At 37.6% G+C, this 27,528-nt stretch overlaps 1 protein-coding gene across 2 annotated transcripts; it reads right to left on the reverse strand.

Moving 5' to 3' along the window:
* Positions 1–9,592: 9,592 nt before the first annotated feature.
* CASP3 (caspase 3) lies at positions 9,593–27,483 on the reverse strand. Of its 2 annotated transcripts, XM_039882636.1 has the most exons (7): positions 27,387–27,483; positions 18,525–18,592; positions 16,341–16,465; positions 13,463–13,591; positions 12,969–13,144; positions 12,558–12,678; positions 9,593–11,417 (listed from the first exon to the last, which is right to left on the reverse strand). In XM_039882636.1, exons 2-7 carry the CDS (start codon positions 18,575–18,577, stop codon positions 11,188–11,190), a joined length of 834 nt encoding a protein of 277 aa, XP_039738570.1. In that variant the 5' UTR covers positions 18,578–18,592; positions 27,387–27,483; the 3' UTR covers positions 9,593–11,187. The 2 variants fall into 2 exon arrangements, with proteins under 2 accessions (XP_039738570.1, XP_039738571.1); XM_039882637.1 differs by lacking the exons at positions 12,558–12,678; positions 27,387–27,483 and having other exon boundaries at positions 11,352–11,417.
* Positions 27,484–27,528: the final 45 nt, after the last annotated feature.

A 27,528-nucleotide genomic window follows, 5' to 3' on the forward strand; every position in this document is an offset into this window, starting at 1 on the left:
GGTGCATGAGCATGTCATGTGCTGCTGGCACTCATAATGGTCAACAGACCTGCCTTTTTGTGGACAAGAGGTAGGCTGAAAACTGTCTCCTTGTAGATTTTCTTGAATCTTTCCAATTGGATCGAGATTAACTTAAGGTTCAGGAAGATTGCTGAACAAGGTAGAAACACAGGTGGAATTCTGCTGTTTAGCAGGCCTAGGTTAGAGTAAGTGGGTCGGTCCTTTGTCCTTGTAGCCTCAGATCACTCTTGGGACACATCGTGATGCCACTACTGATTTGGAACTTGGTGGAGAGTGGGTTGCTATATACTGCATTTAGGGAGAAGAGATATTAATAGCAAAAAGTTATAAAATGAGTGGGACTGCTCATTGTGGGAGGTAGGGATTTAAACTATAAGAATTTAGCACTTGACAGCCATATTAGCTAGTGGGGCTTGATAAAATCCCTTCCAGTGAGATATAAGCAGTGTGAAAACTGATGAACCCAATGTTATTTCATGATCATCCAGATCATTTGGTAGAGGATTTCTTACTTGTGAATAAAATGTCACATTTCATATGTATTGTTATAAATCTAATACAATACCACTTAAGTCATGTATATTCTTCCAGAAGTGTCCAGAAGACTCAAAGTCCTACAAATTAATATTTCATATAGGCAGAGTGCCAGCCTTTTATAAGCTATAGATTTTATGTTCATAAGAGCTCTGGGCAGGGCCAGTTTAAACACATATCATGGCAAGGTTATTTTTCAAAATACCATTTTGATATTTCACTATTCCTGTTGGGTCTGGATGATGTGGGTCATGGAGGCATAGTTGGTGTTATATCATCTTATAAAGAGTCCTCTCACTCTTCAAAGGCAAGGTATTTCGAACATTGGAATAAAGTCTTTCCCAACATTTGCTGACAGATGTTTGCATATGAGTTGTTTCTACTCCTCTTGAAAAAGTACGATTATTAAAGCATATATTTATAAGGATAACATTTTATTTTGAATAGATTAAGTCTGAATAATTATAAATATTCTTCAAGGAAAGGATGAGCTGCCTTTTTTTGTCTTTGAAGTTTTTCTCATATTGTGGGCCTGACAAATAGAACAATTTTTACAGTACTGTTGAACTACACTGTCAAAATTGTGGAGGATGTCACCCACATCTAATTATTCTTAGAATTCCTTCCTTGTTTCTATGTGCCAGACCATGAGTTAAACTAGTGGAGAATGGAAATAAATCCTTTGGCCATACCAAGTGGCTATCTGGGGAGAGCCAAAGATAATTTGGGCACAAAGTAACCCTGAAAGTTTGCTAAGTATTTCCACCTTCTGAATTTCAGGTTGTCAAAGAAGACAGGCTATTTTTCAAAAAATCAAGAGTCCACTCTGAGAATGAAGAATAGCAAAGATTTGTATTAGAGATCTGACAACATAATAGTCATAGAAGACAGTAATACAAGGACCATTTGGAAATATTAACTCCAGAAGTGAGGCACTCTGATGATTTTATAATCGTCATTAGCCATGAGTTACCCCAAAGCATAGTCAGCACCACTGAAGATGTTAACAGTTTTCATTATCTTTTGTTAAAGAAGAAACTGTACACACTTGAGGAAGAACAAGTTCTGCTGCTTGGGGTGCCTTTGCTGACCTGGTGGGGGTGGGATTTTTCCCACGGTGTTCGGCTTGAGTAAGGTGGTTACTGTTTAAAAGTTCTGTCTTGCTAGGCTGCCCCTTTCCTGGTCCTTTGGCTAGAGAGAACAGGCTCCTTTGGAAGCTTTATTTATTTTATTGGTCCGCGCCCATTGGTGATTCTGGGTTGCTGGCCTCTCTGGTATTCAGTCCAGGATATATGAGGAAAAAAAAAAAACTCAGGGAACCCATTGCCATGTCACTTCCAGGTTCTGAGTTCACTCCCCAGTCTTCCTTCCTCTATCCACTTTTGGAGTCTTCATATATTTGTTTTATAATGTCCAGGCTTTTTAGCTGTACTTAATAGGAGGAATAGGGAGAAGTGCATCTATCCCATCTTGGTCCCCATAGTATTTTTATACCAAGTAAATAGGAATTGAGAAACATAGCATAAATTGCAGATGTTTCTAGAGATACGCAGAGTGCTCTAGATCAGAGTTTTCGCCAGAGGAGACCCTGCCCTTGGACTATTTTTTTTTTTTAATTAACTTAATTTGGTTTAATAGTCATAAAATAATATTTTACATACAATCGAATGCATTTAAGACTACAGTTTGATGAGTTTTGATGAATGTATACACTTGCATAGCCATCACCACCATCAAGATATCAAATATTTCTACTATCCCCCAAATCTTCCTTGTGCCCCTTTGCAGTTGATAGAGCCCTAATCCCTGCCCCAGGCAAGTACTGATATAATTTCTCTGACTGTAGCTTAGTTTTTGCCTGTTCTAATCCTTTATTTAAATGGAATCATTTAGTACGTACTCGTGTCTGGCTTCCTTCACTCAACAAGATGTTTCTAAGTTTTATCTATGTTTTGTGTATTGGTAGTTTGTTCTTTTTTATTGGTGACTGCTATTCCATTGTATGACCATACCTCAACTGTGTATTCATTCACCTCTTGATGGACATTGTGTTGTTTCCATCTTAGGCCATTATGAATAAAGGTGCTGTGAATATTCATGTACAATCCCTTCTGGTGGACATACATGTTCATTCCTCTCGAATAAACACCGAGGAGCAGAATGATCGGCTCATCCAGTAGGTGTATACTTAACTTTATAAGAAATTGACAAACTGATTTCGCAAGTAGCTGACCAATTTTGCATTTATCAGCAGCAGTGCATGAGAGTTCTAATGACTTTAGAGCCTTGGACTCTGCTACAGACACTGCCACCAGCAAGGGTAAGGATCCCTCCCAAGCTGGCATGGTTTCAGTGCTAGGCTGAGCCAATGGAACCTTTTACTAAAAACCAGCCCATCTCAGGCTTTAAATTCCCTCGCACAGGAAGACTGCGGGGCTTCTCTGGCACATACCCAGAACCACTCTTTCCATTTGAATTTTGAATTCTGGACTTTGAATCCAACAGGTCTGACTTTTGAATTCTGGACTTTGAATCCAACAGGTCTGCCTAATCCGACTTTGTCAGTACAGGGGATCCTTCTGTAAGGGAAAACAATCACTGCCAGGTGTCATTAAGAAGCTTAGCCTGAAAGAGATTTAAATATCATTTGGAGGGATGAAGGTAGACCAGGCAGGTATCAGTAATGTGGGTAGGAGGTAATGAAAACAATGATTTTGAGGCTGTTTTAATCCTAATAGACCTTGAAAGACTTGTAAATTACTTACTTTCACAATGTGGAGCTTATTGATATTAATATATTAATATATTATATTATATTAATATAAACAATTTTTAAAAACAATTTTATAAACAATTAATATAAACAATTTTTTTCACTGCAAATGAGAAAAAGGCTTTAGGCAAAAGAAATAGCCCTCAATTAATTCCATTAATTCAATTTCAATTAATTTGAAAATAATTTTTACCAATCTTTCTCTTTAAAGTTATGTAGGAAATTAAACTTTATCTGGAAAATATCTCAACTCATCCAACACTGGCTAGTATTGTTACCATTTTCTAGTTGTCACCTACTCATTAGACCACCTGCTAGAAATCCTACTCAACTGATACTTCTCTCCTTTGACATCCAGTCCCAACCAATTCATGGAAATTTTCTTCAAGACAAATTCTGGTTCACAATAAGAGGCCCAGAGCAGATGGTCAGATGAGTTTGGTCCTAAGCCTTAGTCTCCCTATATTTAGATTGAGAGTATTTCTAAAATTATATCTCTGGCTATATGTTACCTGTATTCCTCTGGGTGCATGTTACAATGTTAAGATGCCTGCAGGACAGACAGAATAGAAAGGGCCCCGAGATGGTAAGAGATGCTTACTCCAGGACAAAACATTTCCCAGAAGGACAATGTTCTTTCAGGGTGTGGTAACTGGAATGTTTGCTGTGATCCTGTAGAATGTTAATCTAGCAAGAAGAAAAATCACCTGGCCAATATCCAAGTGACACAAAAGCTGACTCACAAGGCGTCTACCAAGGATTATTCACCTCATGTTAAGACGAGGCCCTCACTTGGAGGCCTGGTGTGACACAGAAAGAGACTGCTCTGCTTCTTCCTTACCCTCCTCTCCCTGCCACTAGGTCAAAATCCTCTGATTTGGGGAAGAGGGGAGACTTGGTGAGGAGAGTGCCAGAGCCACTGGTGTGGGCCTCAGAGAAGGGGCCCTACTTTTCAGCCCCTTGGATTTGGGGTTCTGTAAATCAGAAGGGACTGGTGCTCTGTTTCCTGCTTGGACCCCTAAAAGAGAAGCTCCCACAGTGCACTCTCCATTATGGTAGCTGTAGAAAAGACTATATGGTCAGTGGGCCTGAGGCATTCCCTCCAGAATAAGCATGTACCAAGCATATCCCATAAGGGCGTTAAGGGCAGTCTCTAAAAAGCTGAGCATTTCTGACTTAGCTTGGCCTGGAACCTTTGTAGTCTGTGGAAAGTATGATCCACCAAGATCCATCAGTTGACCTGCTTCAGGATTGGCCAGAATCATTTCTATTTTTTAATCGAGTCATGCAGGTTTCTTTTGCTTTCTTTCTGATAGATAAATAGCTGGAGTTTAGGAGGCTAGCCAAAAATTACCTAGGATAAGGAAGGGGTTCTGGAGTTTTCTTTGATTCACCTTATTCTCGCTGACTTGAAAGGAAGGGAAGTACTTATCAGCTGTTGCCTGTTTATACCACCCAACTATCTGACAAACTCCTCCAGGGCATGAAAGATGTCTTTTAGTTCTATAATCCTAGCATCTAGCACAATGCCTGGCAAAGAAATTGTAAATGCTCAATAAATATTTATTAAATGAAAACTTTAAATTCCCCAGGGATTGTCTTCACTCTTAGGACTAATCCTGCCGAATGGCTGCTACAGTTATGGAGGCTCTCTCTCTCTCTCTCAAAGTAGCTTAGCATAGTGGTTAAATGGGTAGACCTATAAATAATGGGTAGTCTATAAATAGACTCCTGAGTCTCAGTACTGACCCTGCCACTTATTGCACTGTGCCTGTGGTCAACTTACTTCAGATTTTTCCCCTTTGTAAATTGATGATACCTCATAAAGTTGATAAGAGAATTGCCTGAGTTAATATTTATAAACCAATTAGAATTAGGGAGGCACAAATTTGAGAGCTATATGTGTTGATAAGAAATAGTTTCCCTAGTTCTACTAACATTTCCAATGACAGCAAACTGATGGATGTCTAGAATAACCTTCCATGGTTCTACAGTGCTTTGTCACACAACTTTTTCATCATTATCTTTAAAAAAATTCTATGTCACTTGTATTGGAAAGATAAAGCCAATACTAAAGCAGCCGTTACTAGATAAAATCACACAACAAGGCAGCCTGGTATCACTGTTGATTCATAACCTCTGGTTTCAGCTGAGCCCTAAACGATGCTCAGAGATCTTACTAAACTTTGCTGGTCAACATTCCCACTCTTGTAAATGATTGTTTCAAATCTTCCTCCTTCTTCTAACTCTTGAGGAAAGAATAAAGATGAGGAATATACAAAATGAAGTTACTGGTTATTTTAACCAAGCTGCTAAAATTATTAACATTATGATGGTTGAGGCATGAGGGAAGACTCCATTCTTGTTCCAACTAGCCTGAGAACTTACACTTTTTTGCTTTCCTGTGTCATTGCCTGAAATTACATCTGGACTTCCAGGTAACCCCTTAATTACTCCCTGAAGGACTCATGTGGGGAGCCACGGGTCTTCGGGCCGCGGAGGCTTGGTTGCAGGACTGGGTGCCTGCCTCAGACATTGCGGAGCCCTACTTCCTACTTCCTACTTCCTACTTCCTTTAACTTTCATCACTTCCTCCCCCTAAGCACACACCCCTTAGGCTGTCAATAACCCTCACCCCCATCCCCTTAGACCCAATGGGCGTGTGGCACCGCCTACTCGGATCATCCAAGAGCCAATGCGCTTGTCTTCCGCCAGCTAGCCCCGCCTCCCTTTGTTTGTCCTGTATAAATATCCCCGCTGAAAAATAAAGTTTGAGGCTTGATCAGAATACTGTCTTGCCTCCGTCTCTTTGTGTCTCCTGTCTCGCCTTCATCCTCCATAGGTTCCTCCTCGTCCGCGTTGTTTTGTCCCGCCGGCCGGGGCAGACTCACATATCAAGGCCACCTGATTACTATATGAGGGACTCACATAGACACCTGACATCCATTATCCAGACTACTGGAACATGAACAGAACCCCTGGCACCCATCTTCCAGGTTCACCAACACAGAAGCTTTCTAAACCTGGTTCTTCCGGATTTTTATGGAGGCTTCACCTGGAGTCCATCATCCTGACTGCTTGACATCTGACTGATAACCATTGGGCCCTAGGACTAAGGATAGAAGAATGTACTTTTTATAATAAGAACTTTTATCTTCTTTCTTCTTTGGAACACTTCTGGGTTTATTGTCTAGCTGTGTTTCTAGTTTGAAAACTCCAAGGTCCTTGAATAAATATCATTTATTCCTACCTAGCAAAGCTTCCAGATTCTTTGAGTTTTCTCAGTACCACTATCACCTCCCTAACTTTGAGCAGAGTTCTTGCTTTCTACTTCATAGAAAATATAGAAACTTTTACAAAGGAACTTCCTGTCACAAAAACTACAAACCTAGCATCATTCACACCCAGGCTCATACTCTCAGACTTTCTTCCTGTTAAAAAAAAAAAGTATTTCCTCTCTTCACCACAATTATGTTTAAATTTACCCTGCCCTCATATTCTCAGGAAACCTATAGTCACTTTTCCCTTCAGTATTTTTGATCTTTCTTTTAACTGGACTCTTATCTGAATTTAAACAAGCTCAAATCTTTCTCTTAAAAAAAGAAAACAAAATAAAACAGAAACACTTCAACTCACTTCCCCCTCTAGCTACTTCTCTCTCTGTTTTTTAAAGCCAATTTGTCAAGTTTTCTATACCTGTTATTTGTTGCTTCACGTTCCACTAATATTTCAATCCCCTCTAAGCTAGCTTCTGTCTCAATATTTGCACAGAACCCCCTTTTCAGAATTGCTTATAACCTCCTGTCACAAATCCAATGCATATTTAAAGTATTCATTTTCTCTGGATTTGCAGTAATTTGTTACAGCTGGCCATTGCCTCTGGAAACGGTCTTTCCTTGGCTTGCTCACTGTATACTCTTTGTTCTTCCACCTTTGATTGTGGCTGTCCTTTTCAGTCTCTTTTCTTGGGTCTTTAAGGTGGACCCTCCTTCTCTTTTCATGTGTACTCTCCCTAGGTAGAATCTGTAGGTACGACATCTACAAGGCCCTGCACAGACCTCCCTCTTGACCTCATCTACTCTGCTGTTGACTCTCCTCTAGCTACAACAGCCTCCTCAACGCTCCCTAAACCTGCTAGGCAGTAATGAGTTTTGGAATTATTTTGATAGAATCATTGAATTAGCTTTCAATAAATTGGCCAAGCATGCTTCCCTTGAAGGGAACTGCTTGTGGGGCTATAGGTCCCTGAGCTTACATCTAAGTCACTTAAAAACAAAGATTATAGATTAGATAATGGGCTCTTTCAACTTAAACATGCTACTTTAATAGATATTGTACCAAGTTTAAATTTGGTAAAAACATTTTCTTGAGAGATATTTGCGTTTTCTGAACATTCCTAAACATGTCAGTTCCTCAGTTCTTTTCATTACAAATGTAGCAGATGGTAGAGATTCTGTGCATGAAGATTCTTCTGTGGATATTTGTTGATCTGTTCACCAGGTAATAATTTATTATAATCATATTACAAAGGATAAGGATGGAACAGTTAGAGAATCAATTAAGAAACTAATGTTAATAGATATTCTAGTTTGCTCCTTCAACTAAAGAGCTGATACTGAGAATTACTTTAGACTCAAGTTCTAATATTAAGCAAGTTATGATTTCTCAACTAATATGTATAAGTTGAGGTAAAGCAGGAAATAAACAAGCTAAACAAAATCCCACATCATGGCTGTTGGAAAGCTATGGCACCCTCCCCACCCTTACTCTTATACTGACTTATGTTCTCATTACTGAGATAGTTTGGTGTCACTGCCACCCCTTTGCTTTAATTCCACTTTTGAAGCCAGATAACGCACTGGAATGGTTTTAAAGTCAAAATGATGTAAAGTAAACATGAGAAATCTCACTTCTATTTGTCCTCATCTACCATTTCTATTAGTTTTTTTTTTATCTTTCTGGTGTTTCTTTATGCAAATGCATTCTTATCCCTCCACTCCCTTTTTTCATAGTGTACTGTATTTTGTCCCTTCTCACCTATCTATACATGCTGGAGATCTCTACTATCAGTTGAGGAGGATTCCCCTTATTCTGTTTTATAGCAAATTGTGTTACACTGTGTGGATGCATCATAGTGTATTTAACTTGTTTTTACAATTGGGTTGCTGCCATTTTTTACTATTAAAGCAATGTTGTGATGAATAATTGTGTATATAATTTTTTACATGTACAGGTCTATGGGTAATTTGGATTCTAATAAATGAGGTTGCTACTTCAAAGACTAAATAATTTGATATGTATTGCCAGATTCTCCTCCATCGTGAATTATATCGTTTTGCAGTCCCAGCAAAGGGAAAATACATGTCCCCATAGACATACCAACAGAATGTTATCAAACTTAAGGATTTTTGTCAATCTACTAGATAACAGATACCTTAATTTGCATTTCTCTTATTATGATGGAGATTAAGTTATTTATCTGGACATTTGGTCTTTTTCGGTGAACTGTCTGTTCGTGCCCTGGTCTATTTTTCTACTGGGTTATTCTAAGACTTCTTTATAGAGTAGAGAGGTTAGAAAGGGCTCGATTTTCTCAACACATTACAGAACCGTAGCTTTAAGAGAGTCTTAAAGTTATTCACGCCACCCTCTACTCCCTGGAAACAGTAATCTCCTATTCTCAATCAGAAGAATTGTATTTAGTTTTCTGACTTGAAAGTAATATATATTCATTATAGAAATACTGGAAAAAATTTTAAATAATCCATGTTCATACTTTCTTATATTCCTTTTCTAAGTATGTACATAAAATAAAAAGGGACCATCTTCCCCTGTCACATTATCTCCCAGAGGTGGCCATCAGTGAATATCGTGGTTTGTTGTATATAACCCTAGTTCTTCCTCACCCCTCCATTAGCCATATTTAAAATTTATGTGTTGGAAAATGTTTCATTTCGGCAATATCTTATATATTCTGTTACTTATATTTCCACAAAGCAAACAAACAAAACTATGGTCATATTTAGGGATGGTGATCTATACAAACCTAGTATCCTTCCTGACATGGTCATTTTAGAGAGGAGCCAGGAAGAACAGAGGTCTGCCTATCCTATTTGGTAATTTGCTGCCATCTCAAAATACTTGATTATAGGGTCCTGTTGCATCCTTTTTGGCCCTCCTAAATTAAGCACTTGGTTAAAAAATATTTTAACTTCAATTAGTAGGACAACAACAGAAACAACAAAAAACACTAGAACATGCTGGTAATTTTAAGTCAGAATTTATATTTCAAATAAAAACTCATAGCAACAAATTTTTACAAAATTTGGAAACACCTTAAGATAACGTTACATGCTTCATTTACTTAGAAAAAGTTACATAATCCAAATAGCTGTCATTTATAAACATGAGTTTCTTTTTTTTTCAGCAAAAGAAAACTCATGTGAAATATGTGACAGGAAACCAGTGAGACACAATGATGCAGGGACAACTTATCAGCTCCCTGAGTGAGGAAGTTTGGAGCCTGGCCTCCCGGGCTGGGGGCTGTGCTGCTTCTCCTCTCTGGCCTTCAGTTTCCCCATGCATCAAGGGAAGACTGGATTTCTAAAGTCCTGTGTATCATGGTCCTTTCATTTCAGAGAACAGGAGATAATTATAACAATATCATTTTCCTTTGATCAGAAACTTCAACAAAAAATAACGTGCTCAAAAATTCTACTACAAAGGGTACTATGGTTTTTATTGTGACTCTCACTGTGTTTGAAAGTTTCCATCTCAAAAGTTTCTGATTTGGTTCACTTTCTTGGAGATCCCTGCCTTGGGGACATCCTCCACACATAGCAGTACACGTGAAGAAATTAGCAGTCCTTTTCCTGAAGCCGTGGCCTATGATTCTGCCTTTATTACAGACTGTGCTGTGCTCAGGCTCAAATCATGGTCTGATTAGAGTGCCCAGCTGACTGATTTACTATTTGTTCCTTACATTTCACTGTTTATCATATTAAGTTGTATTTTAGTATGTTCTTACAGAATTTCTTCAATTTATCGGTTTGATCAATAGTTTGAGGTTTTTACCTAACAGTACATCAGGTATTTTGCTGGTATGTGAGGCTCAAGAGATTGTATGAGGACAAACAATAAGATACATCTGCTGGTGGATGAGCTGCCTTTCAGTACCTTATAGATCTAACTTTGTCTCCCTCTATTAAAGTTGCAGTTAGTCTTAAAAGAGTCAGCTTAGTTTGCTCACACTTTCAAGTAAAATATTTAGTTTCTTTTTCAATATTAAGCATGATTTTTAAAGATATGCTTCGGACAAACACCACAAAACCGTGCGCTCAAACAAATGATCTAAAAATACAGCTGATTTATCTCCAGATACCAATTCTAAAATCAAGGTTTCAAACCTTTGACCATACACATGAATCCCTAAATTCTAGGATATATTATTCCACGTAATCATTTCCATAGTTCGACAAAAACGAGAATTAATACTCTTAAATGAGAGCATATCAATATCACTGAAATTCATTACTATAATGTTTAACTTTTTTCTAATTACTTGAAAATTCATAGGATAGCATCACTAAAACTTGCTAATTATGAGAGCTATTAATTTACAATTATTTCCTCTCATAATGATTGTACTGTTATTCATTTCTTTATTCCTAATTAAATTCAATTTCGACTACCTGATTTTGAGTTTGAGGTAGCTTCATAGTAGTTCTATTGCTATGAAAGTGGCATGTTTCAAAGTTCCACCTGAAGTAGTAGATTAGGTTTAAATGAGGGAAAATTCAATACCAGTTACATCATTTCCTCATTTGGCATACAAACTAAAAAAAAAATCATCCATTTCATTAGTGATAAAAATACAGTTCTTTTGTGAGCATAGACACAATACATGGAATCTGTTTCTTTGCATGAAAAGTAGAGTCAAAGGAAAATGACTCAAATTCTGTTGCTACCTTTCGGTTAACTCGAGTAAGAATGTGCATAAGCTCAAGCTTGTCAGCGTGCAGTTTCAGCATAGCACAAAGTGACTGGATGAACCAGGATCCATCCTTGGAATTTCGCCAGGAATAGTAACCTACAAGGCAAAATATAACCAAAACCATGGATATCTGACTTTATAAATTATTAGAGTATCATAAAGGTAAAACAAACATAAACTTCCACGGGTATTATTATCCATAAAAGGGAAAAAAATAAATAAATGACACTTTCGGTTTCAGGGGAAATTATGCTGGAGGGAGGAGGTAGGCGGGGGTGGTGGGGGGCGAGGCGGGGAACGTGTTGTGCATACACCTCTGCTTTTGGTAAGGAAAAAAAAAGTTGTGGCCTAACTTCACCATTGAATTATTGAGAGTTCTACTTCTTGGGGTTCCCTTCCCATGGGGAAGAACAGATAAACACACAGAAGAAGCAAAAGCAAAGATATAAAAAAGGACTATTATAAGTAGCATGATGTTACAATCAGATTATTGGCTTATCCAAGAAATAAATTGCATGTATGCATATACATTTAAGTGTCCTAAATTTGTCTACATGGCATCTGAATAAAGCATAATAAACACATGACAGAATATTTTAAAAAGTGAAAGTGTATTTATTGTACTTTTTTCAGATTAGCTATGAATCCATTGCTTTTAATTTATAAGTACTTTACCTGGAAAGATGCCTGAGTTAAAAAGAAATCATATTAAGCATATTTGAAAATATAACACTGTTTAAAAATACATTTATCCTGTGTTTCCAAACTTTGTGACATTCTGAGTTAGTCGTATAATGATCAATATTTATATGATGACATGTGCAACACAACCACATATATCATTTTTTATTTTCTTTTCCCTCATTCCACTTCTCCCTCTAATGTACTATTAATATTTACCTTTTATTTTCTATCTTCCAAAGAATTCCTGCAAAACATACCTCTCCCCTATTCAAGAAGTGGATGTAGCTCTGAGTTGGTTTATATTACAATAAAGTATCCTATCTTGTATTAAGTTAATGAATGACACTGTGTAAGTATGCTTTCTTATATATGCCCATTTTCTAGCCAAACTTGGCTAAAAACAACTTTTTTGAGACCTCTCTGTGGTTAACGTACCCTAAAATACCAACAATTAGCTATTTTTTATGGATATCAAAATATTGACAGCCTTTGGAACATACCCTCCATTGTCTAAAATGTACACATAACATTCATTATTTGTAACTTTCTTACCAGGTGCTGTAGAGTACGCATACAGGAAGTCTGCTTCAACTGGTATTTTCTGACACGTCATGTCATCTTCAACACCACTGTCAGTCTCAATACCACAGTCCAGCTCTGAACCTCGGCAGGCCTGGAGGTTAGAAAATAAACGCTTATTCAAAAAAAATGTGTGTACACACCTAATTGATTTCTAAGAGATGCAAAGGCTATGTAAAAATTGATGTTAATTATGCAGGAACTTTTTGATACATCTGAAATTAGAATTTATTCTATATCTCCTTAGTGGTGGTTTAAATGAATGAAAAAGTAACGATAGTTCAGTAGCTGCAGGGAAAAAAATTAATCCTTTGAATAGTCCACAATCAAGTAAATTAATCCCCAATACATCTTCAGTAACCAAGTTGCTCAGTTATATATTACCTGAATAATGAAAAGTTTGGGTTTTCCAGTTAGACTTCTACAATAATCCCCTCTGAAAAAACTTGTTAATTTTCTCAGGTCAACTGGCCCATTTGTTCCAAAAATGATTCCTTCATCACCGTGGCTTAGAATCACACAAATAAAACTGCTCCTTTTGCTATGATCTTCTTTAGAAACTGGAAAAAGTTTACAAATAAGAAAAAACAAACAAAAACAATGCAACTTTATTCAACAATCTCATATATAATGTATGGGAATAAGATGAAGAAACTTGAGAACAGAACTAAGAGCAACATACCTCAAAGCATTTTAAAAGTTGGCATGAATAACTTCTATTTTACTTATATAAAATATAGAGAAGATTTTATTTACAGTAAAGTTCCACAATTCTTAGGCTTTACTATTATATGTATAATTATGACTAGACCTTGGGCAATAAAATTGTCCTCAGATAAAATTGGACAATGAAGGTCATTCTTTTAATTATTTCTTACCACTGCACATCAATTCCACAATTTCTTCGCGTGTAAGATCATTGTTATTCCTGACTTCATAATTCAAGCGTGTGAATGTTTCCCTGAGGTTTGCTGCATCTACATCTGTACCAGACCGAGATGCCATTCCTTGGAACAGAAAGAATTATTATTAATTGCATTTTTTAAAAAAAGATTAACTGCTCTAAAATGAAATGACCTATTCAATGATTTACATGATCCACAATAAATCTTCCTTTCAAATGCTAAGAAAATTCAATTATTCTTATCATGGTGACACAAAGTCTTTTTAATTTCTTAGCATGTAAGGTATTTCATAATGTAAGCTCTATCAATGTATCATAATGTAAGCAGATGCCAATGTGTTTTAGTCACAAGGATATATTTCACAGCTGCTTAGACAGTAAAAAACAGAAACTTAAATGCCTAAAGAGGGATTCATTTATGATGGAATACTATTTGCCACAAAAATTTTTATAGACAAACTTTTGCCATGAGAATTTTTTTTTTTAATTTTTATAAGTTTTTGAGCTAAATTGATGACTTATGCCAAGGAGCAAGATCTCAAATGTTCCCTGGGAAATGGTCATTAAAAAAAAAAAGACTAGACAACAATAGGATCCTATTTTTTTTAAAAAATTATATATATATATATATATACACACATATATAATGATATATCTCACACATTCAGAACTGTCTCTTTGATTTTAAGTTCCCAACAATTTTAAGATATATGACTACTTTCATAATATCTTTTCAAGGAAAAAAAACCCCCAGAAACCACTACCACATTAATATTGTTCATTAGGCATTCTGCTATGGTAATCTCCTTTAATCCTTCCAACCACTATGAAAGTTATTATGACTAGCTTTATTTGTATAGATGTAGGACATGGAGCACATAGGAATTCGGGAACTTGTCCTAAGTAACGGAGCTAGTGTTAGACCTCTATCCAGGGGTCCAGGGCTTTCATTGCTCCCTTACAGTACCTTCCACATACATGTACAGATTGTATGAGGCACTCAGATTTAAAAATGCTAGTGTTGTGGGGAACGCGCTTTAGAATTGAGTAAATTTAAGATCTATAAATAGAAAAAGGAATACGTGTCTATATCTCAAAAATATTAATTATTTCTGAGTGGTATGATTATGAGTGATTTTAATTTTTCTTTGGCTAATATGTACTTTCTAAAATTTCTATTAAAGGCATATATTATTTTTATAAACTTAAAATGAGCTCATCGGTGTTTTATCATTGGAAAGGCTGAGGATACCATGCAACTGTGTGACAAGGTGACTGAATTCTGGCCCTGGTTTGTGAGCACTTAGTAGGATAGAAAACGCCAGACAGTCAGAGATCATTGTGAGAACCTGACCTTCAAATTTCAGACAGAAAAGGAGCTAAAGTCATACTACTGGTCTAAGTATTTTTTAGGGGAATAGTGGAATGACAATGCTTAATGGCTGAAGGTGGTATGTAAATTTATAGCCAATAAAAGCAATAAAAATGGTGCCAATCAGATTTAGACATCCATTTTTGACTATTCTTCCTCACTCCTATTATTACTCTCACACCAAATCCTGCTTATCATTCCCAGTGTAATTTGGCTTTCTTTCCATTTTCACCACCACTCGGGTAGATAGCCTCCTAAATTGGATCTGCTGCGCTTCTAGTTTCTTTAAAAATTAGTTCAAATTTGGTTAATATGCCAATTAAAAGAATTACTATGGCATCAATTCGAAGATGAAAAAATGGAGAGATAGCCAAAATGTTCACTCTTAGGGTAATTTATGCAAATTAAGCGAACAGTATATTTAGGGAATGGATTATATAATCGTTAAAATAACATATGAAAATTATACGGCAACTCGAAAAAATGCTTATATTAAGTGGAACAAATAGGATACAATGTTCTTATACATTATGAATAAAATTCATCTTTGAAAGAAACTGTCAAGGAAAAAATATCAAGCCATACATCAAGATGTTAATTAACTTTTTAGGATTGTGAGAAATTTCATTTTTTATTGTCTCTAAAAAAATTCTGAAATGTATTATTAGATTCAAATCATACACAGTAGAGAGATTGAGTAGGGGATCTGGTGATCAGGCTAAGGTGAACCTAAAAGAGGAGTTCCAATAAAGTGGTAGGGGTAAAAAACAGGGAAAACAGGTTCAAGGAGGATGGAAGGAAGTGAAGATGGCAAGCTTAAAGTACATGTTTGCAAAATTTAGGGAAGAAGACCAAAATCAGATCAAAGCTTAAGAGGAAGTAGGCTAAAAGAAAGATCTCTTTGAGACAGGGAATCTGTCATCTTTGCAGGGAAGAGGAAAAAATCAATAGCACACAGGAAGTGAAGCAGGAAAGGGGGATTCAGAACTCAGCTGAGGGTCAGGCACCCCAACGCTGAGGCCAGCTCTGCTACTAAATCATCTGTGGGACGCTGTGCATTTACCCTTTCAGTTTTTAAAGAATGGTTCCTTCCCAGAGTTGTTGTAAAAAATAAATGAGAAAATACCTGTGAGGTACCCTATAGCTCCCGGAAAGATTTTAACTATTTGTTAAGATCTTTTCATTAGCATGAAAGAGGGAGCAGGAGGTTAAAGAAGCAAAGGTTCTAAGAGAAGTCAGGGTGGAAGAGGCCGACATGCAGAGAGCAGGCTAGCTGTTGGAAGAGGAAGAGATTCTGATAATGGGTTAGAAGATTAAGAGTTCATGATGTCTTGTAGAACCTGTAGGGTCTTGCTCTAGCTCTACTTCATGGATAGTCTGTGTCACAGTTTAATAACAACTATACTGTTTTTTATATTACACCAAATATACATGGCACGAATATTTGAAAAGAGTTAAAAATCATTTTAATGATACATACCAGTACTTTTATGAAAGTTCTTATTATTGATTATTATACATAAACCCATTTCAGGATAATCCATTTTGTAACTATTGTCCAAGGATATTCCAGAGTCCATTGATTTGCTTCCATGTAAAATCTTTCTGTTTGGAAATTAAACGATAGTTTACAATGGTAAAAATGACCAATGCAACTTTGTAACACATAAGAACAGCTAACATTTGTTGAATGAAATGGGCCAGACTGTGTGTGACAGGCTTTTTTCCCTCACTTAAATTTCACAAAAACCCATTTCATATATGAGGAAAGGACCACCATGAGGATAAGCAATGTGCTGACGGTCATGAGGGTACTGTGTCAGAGCCAAGGCTGCAGCATCTGTTGAACTTCAGAATTCAGGTTTTTAACCTCTATATATTGTTTTCCTCTATATTTTATAAAAATTTCATCAACACTTTACACCTTAGAAATTTCTTGCAGCTTTGTGAAATATTTTATCCTTGAAGATAACAGTAAGATCTTAAAAATTACCCTGAAATGAAACGAAACCAAAAAAGAGCAAATATGACTCAAAGCATATAGTATTTATTCAAAATTCCTAAATTGTTCCTGAAAACCTGAGCTGAACGAAGTAATAATTTACTAAAACATAAAATCTCTATTGTAAATAACTGAAAACAATTGTCCGAAGGTCATTTATCCAGAAACCTCTGTTACTTAGACCAGGGTCAGCAAACTTTTTCTCAAAAGGGCCAAATATTAAGTATTTTAGGTTTGCAGGCTGTATAGTATCTGTAGCATACTGCCTTCTGCTTGTGAAAGTAGCCCAGGACAGTATTTAAACTGAACAGGTGTGCCTATGTTTCAATAAAACATAACCAAAAACGACTGCAAGTCTGATGCCTGATCCACCAAGAATCAGGAAACAACAGGTCTAGGAACAAACACTGATACGTAAAGTCCATGTACCAATGCGCTTTACCTAAGAGTTATTTCATATTATGCACAATTCTAAAAAAAAAATTGTTGGAAAAAGATTAAAACAGTAGATTATAAATTAAAGCAGTCAAGGTTAGAAACAAACTATTACATTTAGCTAGAAGTGAAGATCCCCACATTTTACAGATGAGAAAATTAAATCTCTGAAAATTGAGCGACTTCTTGAAGGTCATACAGATAATGGATCACAAAACTGTAATTAATTCTCTACCACTTCCTACTGCCTTCTAGGCAAAGTGGGTACTCCTCTACGAGCAATAAGATAGCTAGGATGATAGGAGGGCACGCCTGATACAGAATAGATTCAAAAAGCATAGGAACATGAGAACATCACAGGATCAAAACGGACTTAAATCTGTTTTGGGCTCCCATACAATTTGTTATTAAATTATGTTCTGTATGATATGAAAAGATAAGAAAATATGTAGATCACTTCAAATGGGTTTAGAAAAAACAAACTAAAAACCTCTAAAATGAGATCGCATTTCAAACGCTTAATTTCTAGGAAAATTCCTTTGCTAAACAAACATAGCTAAATCCTTATTGGTAACTTGTTAATAGTACTGCTCTAATACTATTGTTTAGTACTTGAATTAGTTTGTAATTCCCTGAATGGTCCAAAATACTAGGTCTCAGAAATAAACTTGTAGAATTAAAAATATCACAAGAGATCCCAAATGAATTAAGAATGTTTGAGTTTTATCTTTTTCCCTTCTCCATTTGTTGGTTATTAGAAGCATTAATAAGCAGAATATTCCAAAAAGACTGAGAAAAATAAAAGGTAAAAGATAATCTATAACCAGGCAGTTCTTTCCTAGATTGAGAAATGACATTTCATTTCGGTCTTAAAACTCATGAACAGGAGGCCAAAAAAACCCCCAAACACAAAACCTCTCAAACTGCAGAGTGATTTGGGAAGGTACAGAAGCACCCAGACTTTCGAGTTCTGGCTCTCCTATGGTTCTGGCTCTCCTAGTCTTTCCCTCAATCCTCCCCACAGTTCAGTGAAAGTTTTATGTTAAAAGGGAGATTCAGAGAGGATATGCTAACATGTGTAAAGCCACACAGCTATTGTGGTGGCAAGTCAACAGGGTTTCTCTCTCTCGAAAGCCCATATTCTTTCTGCTTCCCCACTCCTCAATGTTTGCTGTTGTATCACTCCCATCTTTCTCTGATTCTACAGGAATCCATTTAAATACTCACGTTTCTGAATTTTTAATGGATTTTGAATCCACTGAGTTTGTAATGTTCTCCATGGATACTTTTATTAACTAGAATGTAAAGAAAACAGAAGTTAATCAAAATCAATCATTTTAAGATCACTGAATTATATTAATTATTCTAAAGATTATTTCTCCAAATTAAAACATTATAGAGACATTTTCACATCAGCGCTACCGCTCCTTCCCTAGCTTCACCTCTACTGTTAAAAGTTTCGGGGAGTAAAATCTGAAGATAATCCTTTGTAAAGGTATGTGTAATGTAGTTCATTTCTCTCTCTCTCAATCTCTTTTTTAACTGAGGAAGAATAATTCCAGATTGATAAGGTGACAGGGCTATGGAGAAAATAACATAGGGTAAGAGACTAGGGGTGTGAGCTACTCTGGCTATGGTGGTTGGGGGAGCCATCTCTGAGGTGACATATTGAGATCTAAACAACATGAAGGCTACCAATAGGGTCTGTCTTCGTTGGGGGAAGGACCAGCTAGAGTCTGGTGTATTCATCCTAGAGCAGAAGAAAGACCAGTTCGGTTAGTGCATGGTAAAGGGAAGGAGTGAAGGGAGATAAGTAGGAAAGGCAAGATCACCTTAGGAGCCAAGAGAAGCACTGACTATCTTAATTGCAAGGAGAAACCACTCGAGTGTTTTAAGCAGAAGAGAGACAGCATGCTTTAAAAAGATCGCTCTGGCAGCTGAGTGGAGAATCAACTGTAGAAGGTTAGAGTAAAAGCGCATAGGCCAACAAAAAGCCTTCTGGAATAGTTCTGGAAAATAATGATGATAGTCTGAACTGCAGCTGAACAGTGGATACAGGTGGATAAGAAGCTGGAACTCAGGAAGATATCAGGGCTGGAGATATACTGGAGCATTTTGGTATTTAGAGGGTTACTAGAGGAAGTAGGGCCAGCAAGAGACTAAAGAGAGGTGAGTCAAAGGAAGGTAAAATCAGTTGAATATGGTGTACCAAAGCATGCAGAAGTCTTTCGAGGAACGTCTGACCGTTTCAAATCTTGCTAAGAGGACGGTGCAGAATACTACTAGGTCTGGATCACCCTCTTAGCAATTCAGGTGAGAAAACCACTGGCTTGAGGTCATGGGTATTGTGGAGATTGTCAGGAGAAACTGTCTAAGACTTGGAAATGGGCAAAAGAAATTAATGCATATAATTTTAATGTGGTGTTGGGTGTTGTTTAGAGGAATCTCAGGGATTATTTGATTTTATAGGGTGTCCTCTTCGATTGACCTTCTACTGACTAGGCTATTTTACAACACTGTAGGAAGTTAAGCCATAGCAAACAGCCGTGCAAATGATTCTTGCCTATAGCAATGAAAATGAGTTTTGTCTTATGATATAGAAAAGATTTCCAAACTGTAGAAAAGATGACCCTGTCAAATTACATTTTATTGACCTACAGGATATTAACCAGTTTTACTTCTATTAGCAAATTCATTTCATTATACCCAATGGTCCATATGTTTGTTCTTCAAATTCTCCTTTGAACTGGTCTTACCACCTTACTGGTTCTATTAATTAACTGAATAAAATATTTGGCATTTCTTTATATTTACACAACAGCCCAGTTTTACACTTGAAAGAGACAATGAAAATGAGAAAAGACAACAAAAGTAAGTAAAGAGTTTTGCTGTGAAGGAGAATGGAGAAATGGGGTAGTATCTAGAGGGGGCAAGCAATAGAGGAAATTTCTTGTTTTGTTTGGTTTTAAAGATGGGTCATATAAGGCATGTTTTTATGCTGATGAGAATGATCCATGGAAAACGAGAAGTTAATAAGTCAAAGGAGAGAATGAGCAATGTTCTTGAAGGGATGAAAGGCCTTATGAATCTAGCTCACATTTGGAGAGGCATTAGTCTCAGATAAGAACAAGTGAGAGTTCACCCACTGTAGTGGGCAGAAGACAAACTATTTGGCACAATATATGAAGGCTGGTGGAAGGAGAATACTTCTCACACAATTGCACCCATTTTCTCTGTATTTAGAAGATAAACTATGAGACAAGAATCTCCAAATGACTTGTCTCTTCTTTCACGTGTACTTACCCATGTATTTTACCAATACCAAAAACTAATCATGCACAATGCTAGCAAAGGTGTATGAGAGAGGCATTGCCATATACTACTGGAAAAGACATAAATTGGTATTATCATTTGAGAACATTTTGACAATATAACCTCCCACCCCTCAACAAATGCCTTGAAGTTTCTTAGTAAAATTACACGTCTAACAGTGCAGCCTAAGGAAATAATCCCAAGGATTAGGGAGACACAGATGAGAAAAGGATACGCATTATTCATCAAACACTGAGAATCTGAGTAGAGAAAACAGTTATGACCTATCTGTATACTGGTTAATACAACTATAAAACTTTTTAAAAGAACTTATCAATAACATGGAAAATGCTTATAAAACTAAGTAAAAATAGGCTCTAAAACTATATAAAACACAATCTCAATTTAAATAAAAAGACCAAAAGTAATTATATAGCATCTTTACGTATTAATCTATTTAATAACAGTGGCATCTCTAGGTGCAGGAACTACCGAGAACTTATTCACTCCTTAATATTTTTCCTTATTTTCTAAATTTTCTGTAACATCTACATTGTTTTTAAAGTTAGAAAATAGTAACGAAAATTATTTTATAAAGTCATATTTATCAACAGTGGCAGACTGCATCAACCAGGATTGTGCTGGCCCATTTCAAGTCCCAGCCCTGTTTCAAAACTAACAAAAATAGTGGTAACTCCACCACTCTGAAAGCAGCAAAAGTTCCTTCACTGCTCTGTACCATGTTCCAGTCTATCTGCCTTTCTTTTTTCTTTCATACATACAATAAACATGTGTTAGGTACAGGAAAATCTCAAACTTCCTTGAACCATAAATATCACAGAGACCAATTGCCCCTCTGTGTGCCAATTTTAAGTGAGCAGGCCATCCACGGTTGAAAACAAAGTCGTGGTTAATTAGATTAATTGAGAGAACAGTACAGGGTGGCTAACAATTCTGGAAACATAGGCAAATACATAATAAGTGGTTTGTTGATGTTATATTACAATCCATGAGAAAATAATATTATCTATGTTACAAGACTTTATGGCCAGCCTGTAGAAACTAGGGAGTGAAAAACACAGTGGGAAAGAAGAATAAATAAAGATAATTTCTGAAACTGAACCTGGAGCTCCTGCTGGTGTCTTTTTTGGTGCCAGGATTTGTCTCGAATTGGCCCTTTGAATGGGTTTGCCAAATGTAGGGTACATACTATGTGTTCAAAACCCTGAAATGCTGATAGGTTCCCACCAACGATGAAGGCCCGAAAGATCTGTTATGGTGCAGTGATTCTTAGACTAATACAAACTTCTAACAACCTTTTATCTTATGCCAACAATAAAGTTGTGGGATGAAACAATTCTATCCTTATATGACTGGTTTGGATCTAAATAGCGACCAGCTTTCCAGAGTTTTAAGGACTATTTGGCTTCTCGGCTCATACTAAGATGTTTTCATCTAAATATTAGGTGATTTTTAAGTAGTCGTTTTCTCTTCATACGTTTAATCGATTTTCTTTAACCAAATAACTCGCAATAGTTAAAAAGTTTCAGATAGGTCAGCCTTTATACAAGTAACCGTAATTTAATAATTTCTGATATCAGACATGAGATAGACATTTTTGTTTCAGTAAGTAATGTTAGTGGTTGAAATTTTTTTAATAATCGATTCTTTTAGAATAGGATTTAAAACAGTGTCTTATTTGATAAGGATTTCTCAGGAACAAGTACGATAATGTATTCTGTTCTCTTCATTATTAGTATCTGAATACTATATGTTGCAACAGTATCAGTTGAATGTCATATGCTATTAAAAATTTATATAATGGTAATGAAATCCTCATTGCAGCAGACATGTGCACATTTGCTGTCACCATCTGCTTTCTCACGTGAAAACACCAACTCCACACTCTTGGGAGCAGAGCTTTGGTTCTTGCAGAACTTGGTGTTTGACTTGGCATTACCTCACCGCCATTAGCTAACGCCTGGCTGCATATGAGTTGCTCTGGGGATGGTGATCTCATCTTAGACGAATAAAAAATCATCCCCCAAGGGAAATAATTAATGCCTTAAATGATAACAGGAATTTAAGTTTTTAGAACATTTTCATTGGACAAAACATAGATAGAAAAATAATATAACAGGGGTTTAAAAAATATTTCCTGACACAGCAATGACAACACTGTTTCTTACTGTACTAATGTAATTATTTCCATCAATACAGGATGTTGATGATAATAAGTTAAATTTCTGAACATATATTAGGTCCCAGAGAAGTTCTAAAAGACCAGATGAAATAGACATCAACATGGAACCTGGGTCTTAGAATCGTCTCTAGTTCCTAGATCTTTTAGTATTCACCCCTGAAGCCACAACAGGCAGCTCTTCAAAAGTTAATGCAATAAAGAATAAAGCAAAATAAATCATCTACAGAGTTAAAGCAGAGGAATTTAACTTAAAACTAAAATTTCAATATGAAATTATAAAGTATTAAAATTTTAAAAGTTATTAAAAATGAATAGTTTGAAAACGTTCTAATGGTAGAGATTTCAAAATGAGATGTTAAATTAGTATAAGCAGTTTCAGATTCCTACTCAGCTAACCTGTCACCTGTCAGTAGGCTGTTCATGGTGCCTGGTCTCTATTCAAATGGGTTTTAAATCTCAAAACTGAGACATAAGAACCAACACTGCTCACTTTTGAATCACCTCTATAATAGGGATATTTTTAAAAAAATATAAGAGATTTAACAAAAAGGATAGCCCTCCCCCCCAAAAAAAGGCCAAAGAATCACAACACCATATGTGACTTGAGTGTTGTGTACAAAGTGTTGTATAACACCAGTTCTTCTTACTGCTGGCTCATACAGGCAAGACTCAGCTAAAAGGTACCTTTATGTATGCAGGTATATATTATTTATGTATTTCTGGTTAGTCTTTCCAACCATGCTCTGAGGCATAAATGATCTCCACTTTATAGTTCAGTTGACTGAGGCTTAGAGCAGTTAAGTAACTTTTATATGGCAGAGCTAGGATTCAAACCAGGATCTGCCTGCCTTGAGATGGCAGACTCCCACTCTTCCAAACAGCTTAGTACCACAGAGAAGGGGTAACACTATCGCTAATTTCAAGGAAGGAAACAAAAATCCATAACCTAGAAGTTCTAATCAAGACGAGACAAAGAGCATAAATAACATGATAGAAACTGACTTCAGAGACATGGAAATAGTATAAAGTGAGCTTACTCTAATTGATGAAGAAAACAGAAATGATGGTGGTGGTGTTTCTGATGCCACTGAGCAATTTACTTCTACAAGTAAAATAACCGATTCATGCTAAACATTCTGTATAAGTCATGAAGACATGTGTTCTATATCTAACTCTATTTACCTCTACAGGAAAAGTAAAGCCTTTCCAGTTTGACTTCCAGGGAAACTACATCTCTGCCAAAGATTTTCAAAACATCAAAACTGTATTTATTACCTATTAGAGAGGACAAAGTCTCAAGAGCAGTCACATTTCCAGATTTAGTGAGTGAAACAGAAAGAACAGACTTTTCACAATATTTTGGATAAGATTTCAGCTGTAATGTGCTAGAGGTTTTATTGATATCATTTCCCATTTAGTCTCTGAAGTTCTTTGGGGACTTATATGAATCACCAAAACCAGATTTTGTCATTGGGCTTGGAAAAGTTGATCTTTTACTATTTATTTTGTAATTAAGTAGAAAACACACTACCTGCAAGTAAAATTAAATATAAAAAATTCAGTTGTGCCATACAAACAAAAACCAGAAAGACAGACTGGAGAGCTCTCCACTATTCAAAGCCATAAGCCAGAAAGAACAGAGTACTTATTATGTGCAAGGTATCTTGTCTTCCCTTCACCTGAGGTCCTAAGATGTTATCTTCGGAGAGAGAAAAGGAGAAATGGGAAAGTCCCTGCAGACCTAAATATTTTGTATGAAATACATGTGAAGGATCTCGGATATCTTTCATAAAAATTTCAGGTAACCTATTCCTCCACCATAATAATTTACTGAACACCAACTATGTGTAGAATACTGTAGTTAACCTTGAGTGTATGAATTAATGGAAGAGACAAAGTCCCCATTCCTATGTGGGACTTATACCAATGCTCACTGGTATTCAAAAGTGGTTCAACAAGGCCAGACAGGGTTAAGTTCATATCAGATAAGGTTATCTTATTCTATCCTAATTCAGAAGCTCTGTAAGTAACTTGAAGGCAAGAACAAGATAGGCAGAGAAATAAGAACATTACAGTGATTTACAAAGCACTGTCATAGACATTATCTCCTATGAGCTGGTAAATATAGGCTGTGCTGACTTAACCTATTCCCCTCCATTACATTTGTATTTATTAAGTGTATACAAAACAGTAACTAACAGTCTAAGAATCTTTTTCTAAGCCCAAACACCAGTGCTTCCCATATTTGAGGTACCAGAATCCATTTAATGCCATTCATGAAAATAAAGACTGCTTTCTAGCATTAGAAGGGGGATAAAGCAGTAGAAGATTGTGTTAGGTTTGAAAGCAAAACAGTAAAGAAGCACTGTAAATGCCTGTATTAGATGAGGTGTCAGTCTTTCAAAATGGTAGGAGGCAAGACCTTTGTTCAGGATAGCAAAAGCAAATTTGATTTTATAGGCACAGAGTTTCATTTCTTTTTTTACTTGAACAGATTTTATTGCCAAACTGCAATAAATTGTTCATTCACTCATTAAAACACACTATAACTTCCAAAAGCTTTTTTTGCAAAAAAGCGAGGCAAAACCAAAGCTCAAAAATCAAGCTGTGATAGGAATGATTCAAGGTTTACATTTCATCCTCAGAGATCATGTACCTACAACATATTCCAACCGACTGGGCATGTTTTGATACAGGCTGGTCTAACAACCTTGCTTAGCACTTCCTATTACCATCTCGCACATTCACACTGTTACATCAACTCCCTATTTCACTTCTACCATTGCTTTTTAATCATATTTTATTTATAAGTAATCCTAGGTTTATTTTTTCTGGATAGGACATATTCTTAAAAAGCATAATACTGTAGTGTGGGCATTCACTTGTGACAGGCCCTGGATATGGGGAAAGATAATAAGGAATAAGATAAACATAGTCCCTCATTGAATTTGCTTACAAGCTAGTAGGAATAACAGTAAGTAAACAACTGCAAAGGATATGACTTTCCTTCTTAGTAAATGACAGATGTAAAAGGAATATATAAAAGGAAAACCGAACCTTGAAGTGTTTAGCGAGAAAAGAAACACAAGTAGGGGTTTTGAGCAAATGTGATGTGATGGCAGGAGACAGGGAATGTGTTTCAGGCAGAGAACAGATATTAAGATCAGAATTGTTTTGCAGAAAGTGAAAAGGGGCACTCGAAAGATAAGGCAGGGAGGGAATCCAGGAGCCAACCTGTGTTTGGCTTTGTTAGCCATGTTAAGGGACTGGGTTTATCATGTGGGCAAAAGAACAGCTTTCTAGATTTTTATTTCGTAAAGATCTCTCAGCCTGTGCTTTAAAGAATGGATTGGAGAGGGGCAGAAGATCTGGGATTATTGAAGCTAATGAGGCTGCTGTAGCCAAATGAGAGCCTAGCGGGGTTTAAATAAGCTATGGAGAGAAGTGGACAGATCTAGTGGATACTTAAGAGGTCAAGGGGTCTTGGTGGCTAACTGGGGAAGGAGCTGGGAGAGGTGGTTGAGAAAGTTGGTTCCTGGTTTCCTGACTGCGGTGCCACTTGAGAACGAAAGACAGCTGCATCAAGAGCCGACCCACTGAAAATAAGAGTAACAAGGGTGAGAAAGGCGCTCTTATTTAACATGGCCTGGGGGCATTTCAAAGCAGCTCCTACGTGACTTGGCCTTGGATACAAAGTTACAGGGATGAGATGGAAGGATTCTGAGAGGGCTTCAGGTCTGAAAAGGACTTGGAGTTTAATGCCTGAAATTACCTCTCTGGAAAACTGAGTCGCACAGTCAACCCGAGAAAACGTAAGCTCGAGAGAGAAGACAGCAGGAACCAAACCCTTGTCCAACAAAGAAAGGGAGGATCAACCGTGAGGAACAGCGCCTCCAGAATAGCACCAGGTTCGCCTCCAGTCCTCCGGGCGTTGTTTTCCGTCGCCGAGCCTCCGCTCCTCCCTTTCTGTCTCAAGTCTCATCCCCGCGGACCTGACCACCCTCACTTCCCTGCATCCCGCTCCCGGGCCGACCTCCTATAGCCCGGCCTCATTCACCCCTCCCCACTAGGCTCCGCGACCCTGGTCCAGCCTCCTGCTACTCAGCCTCGGCCTCCCACCCGCCCACCACCCTATCCATCACGACCAGCCTCGACGCTCCTGGCTCGGCCTCCCGTCCCTCAGGCTGGACCTCTCCAGCCAGGTATCCGCATTCGGCCTCCACATCCCCGGCCCGGTCTCCCGCTTTCCGGCCTCAACGCTCCTGGTCTGGCCTCCTGATCATAGGACCGGTCTCCCGCCCTCCGGGCGCGGCAGCTCGGGACTCCACATCCCCCGCCCAGCCTCCCGCTCCGGGTCGGGTCTCTTGCTCCGCGGGCTTCAGTGTTCGGCCTAACACTCGCCGTCGTGGCAAAACAAAGGATCCGCCGTCGGGACTGTGCCCACCTCCTCCGTCAGCCCGGACTGGCTGCAGGCCCAGCAAAGTCCCTGGGGTGGGTGCGGGGCTTGGGAGGATGGAAGGATTGGGCCCAGGGCTGACGGCCCCGCGGCGAGAAGGAGCGACGGCAGCACTCACCGCACAGCACCCACACAGCGGACTCCCGACCGCCCCGCTCCGCGCCAGCTCGATCTCTGCGTGCTGCAAACCTGGACTCCGCCTGCGGCAGCAGCCCCGCCCCCGCCGGCCCCGCCCCGCCCCGCCCCGCCGCGACACGTCA

This window comes from Pteropus medius, unplaced genomic scaffold (assembly GCF_902729225.1).
Source record: "Pteropus medius unplaced genomic scaffold, Ma_sr-lr_union100, whole genome shotgun sequence".
NCBI lineage: Eukaryota > Metazoa > Chordata > Mammalia > Chiroptera > Pteropodidae > Pteropus > Pteropus medius.

What these genes read in the sequence shown, in the direction of transcription:
- CASP3 (XM_039882636.1), bottom strand. Translation starts at nt 18,577, where the DNA reads ATGGAGAACATTACAAACTCAGTGGATTCAAAATCCATTAAAAATTCA. An exon ending in CCAAACTTTTCATTATTCAG is followed by an intron (nt 12,679 to 12,968) that starts GTAATATATAAC and finishes TCTAACCTCCAG; the next exon opens with GCCTGCCGAGGTTCAGAGCT. An exon ending in TGCGTACTCTACAGCACCTG is followed by an intron (nt 11,418 to 12,557) that starts GTAAGAAAGTTA and finishes TTTGCCTTGTAG; the next exon opens with GTTACTATTCCTGGCGAAAT.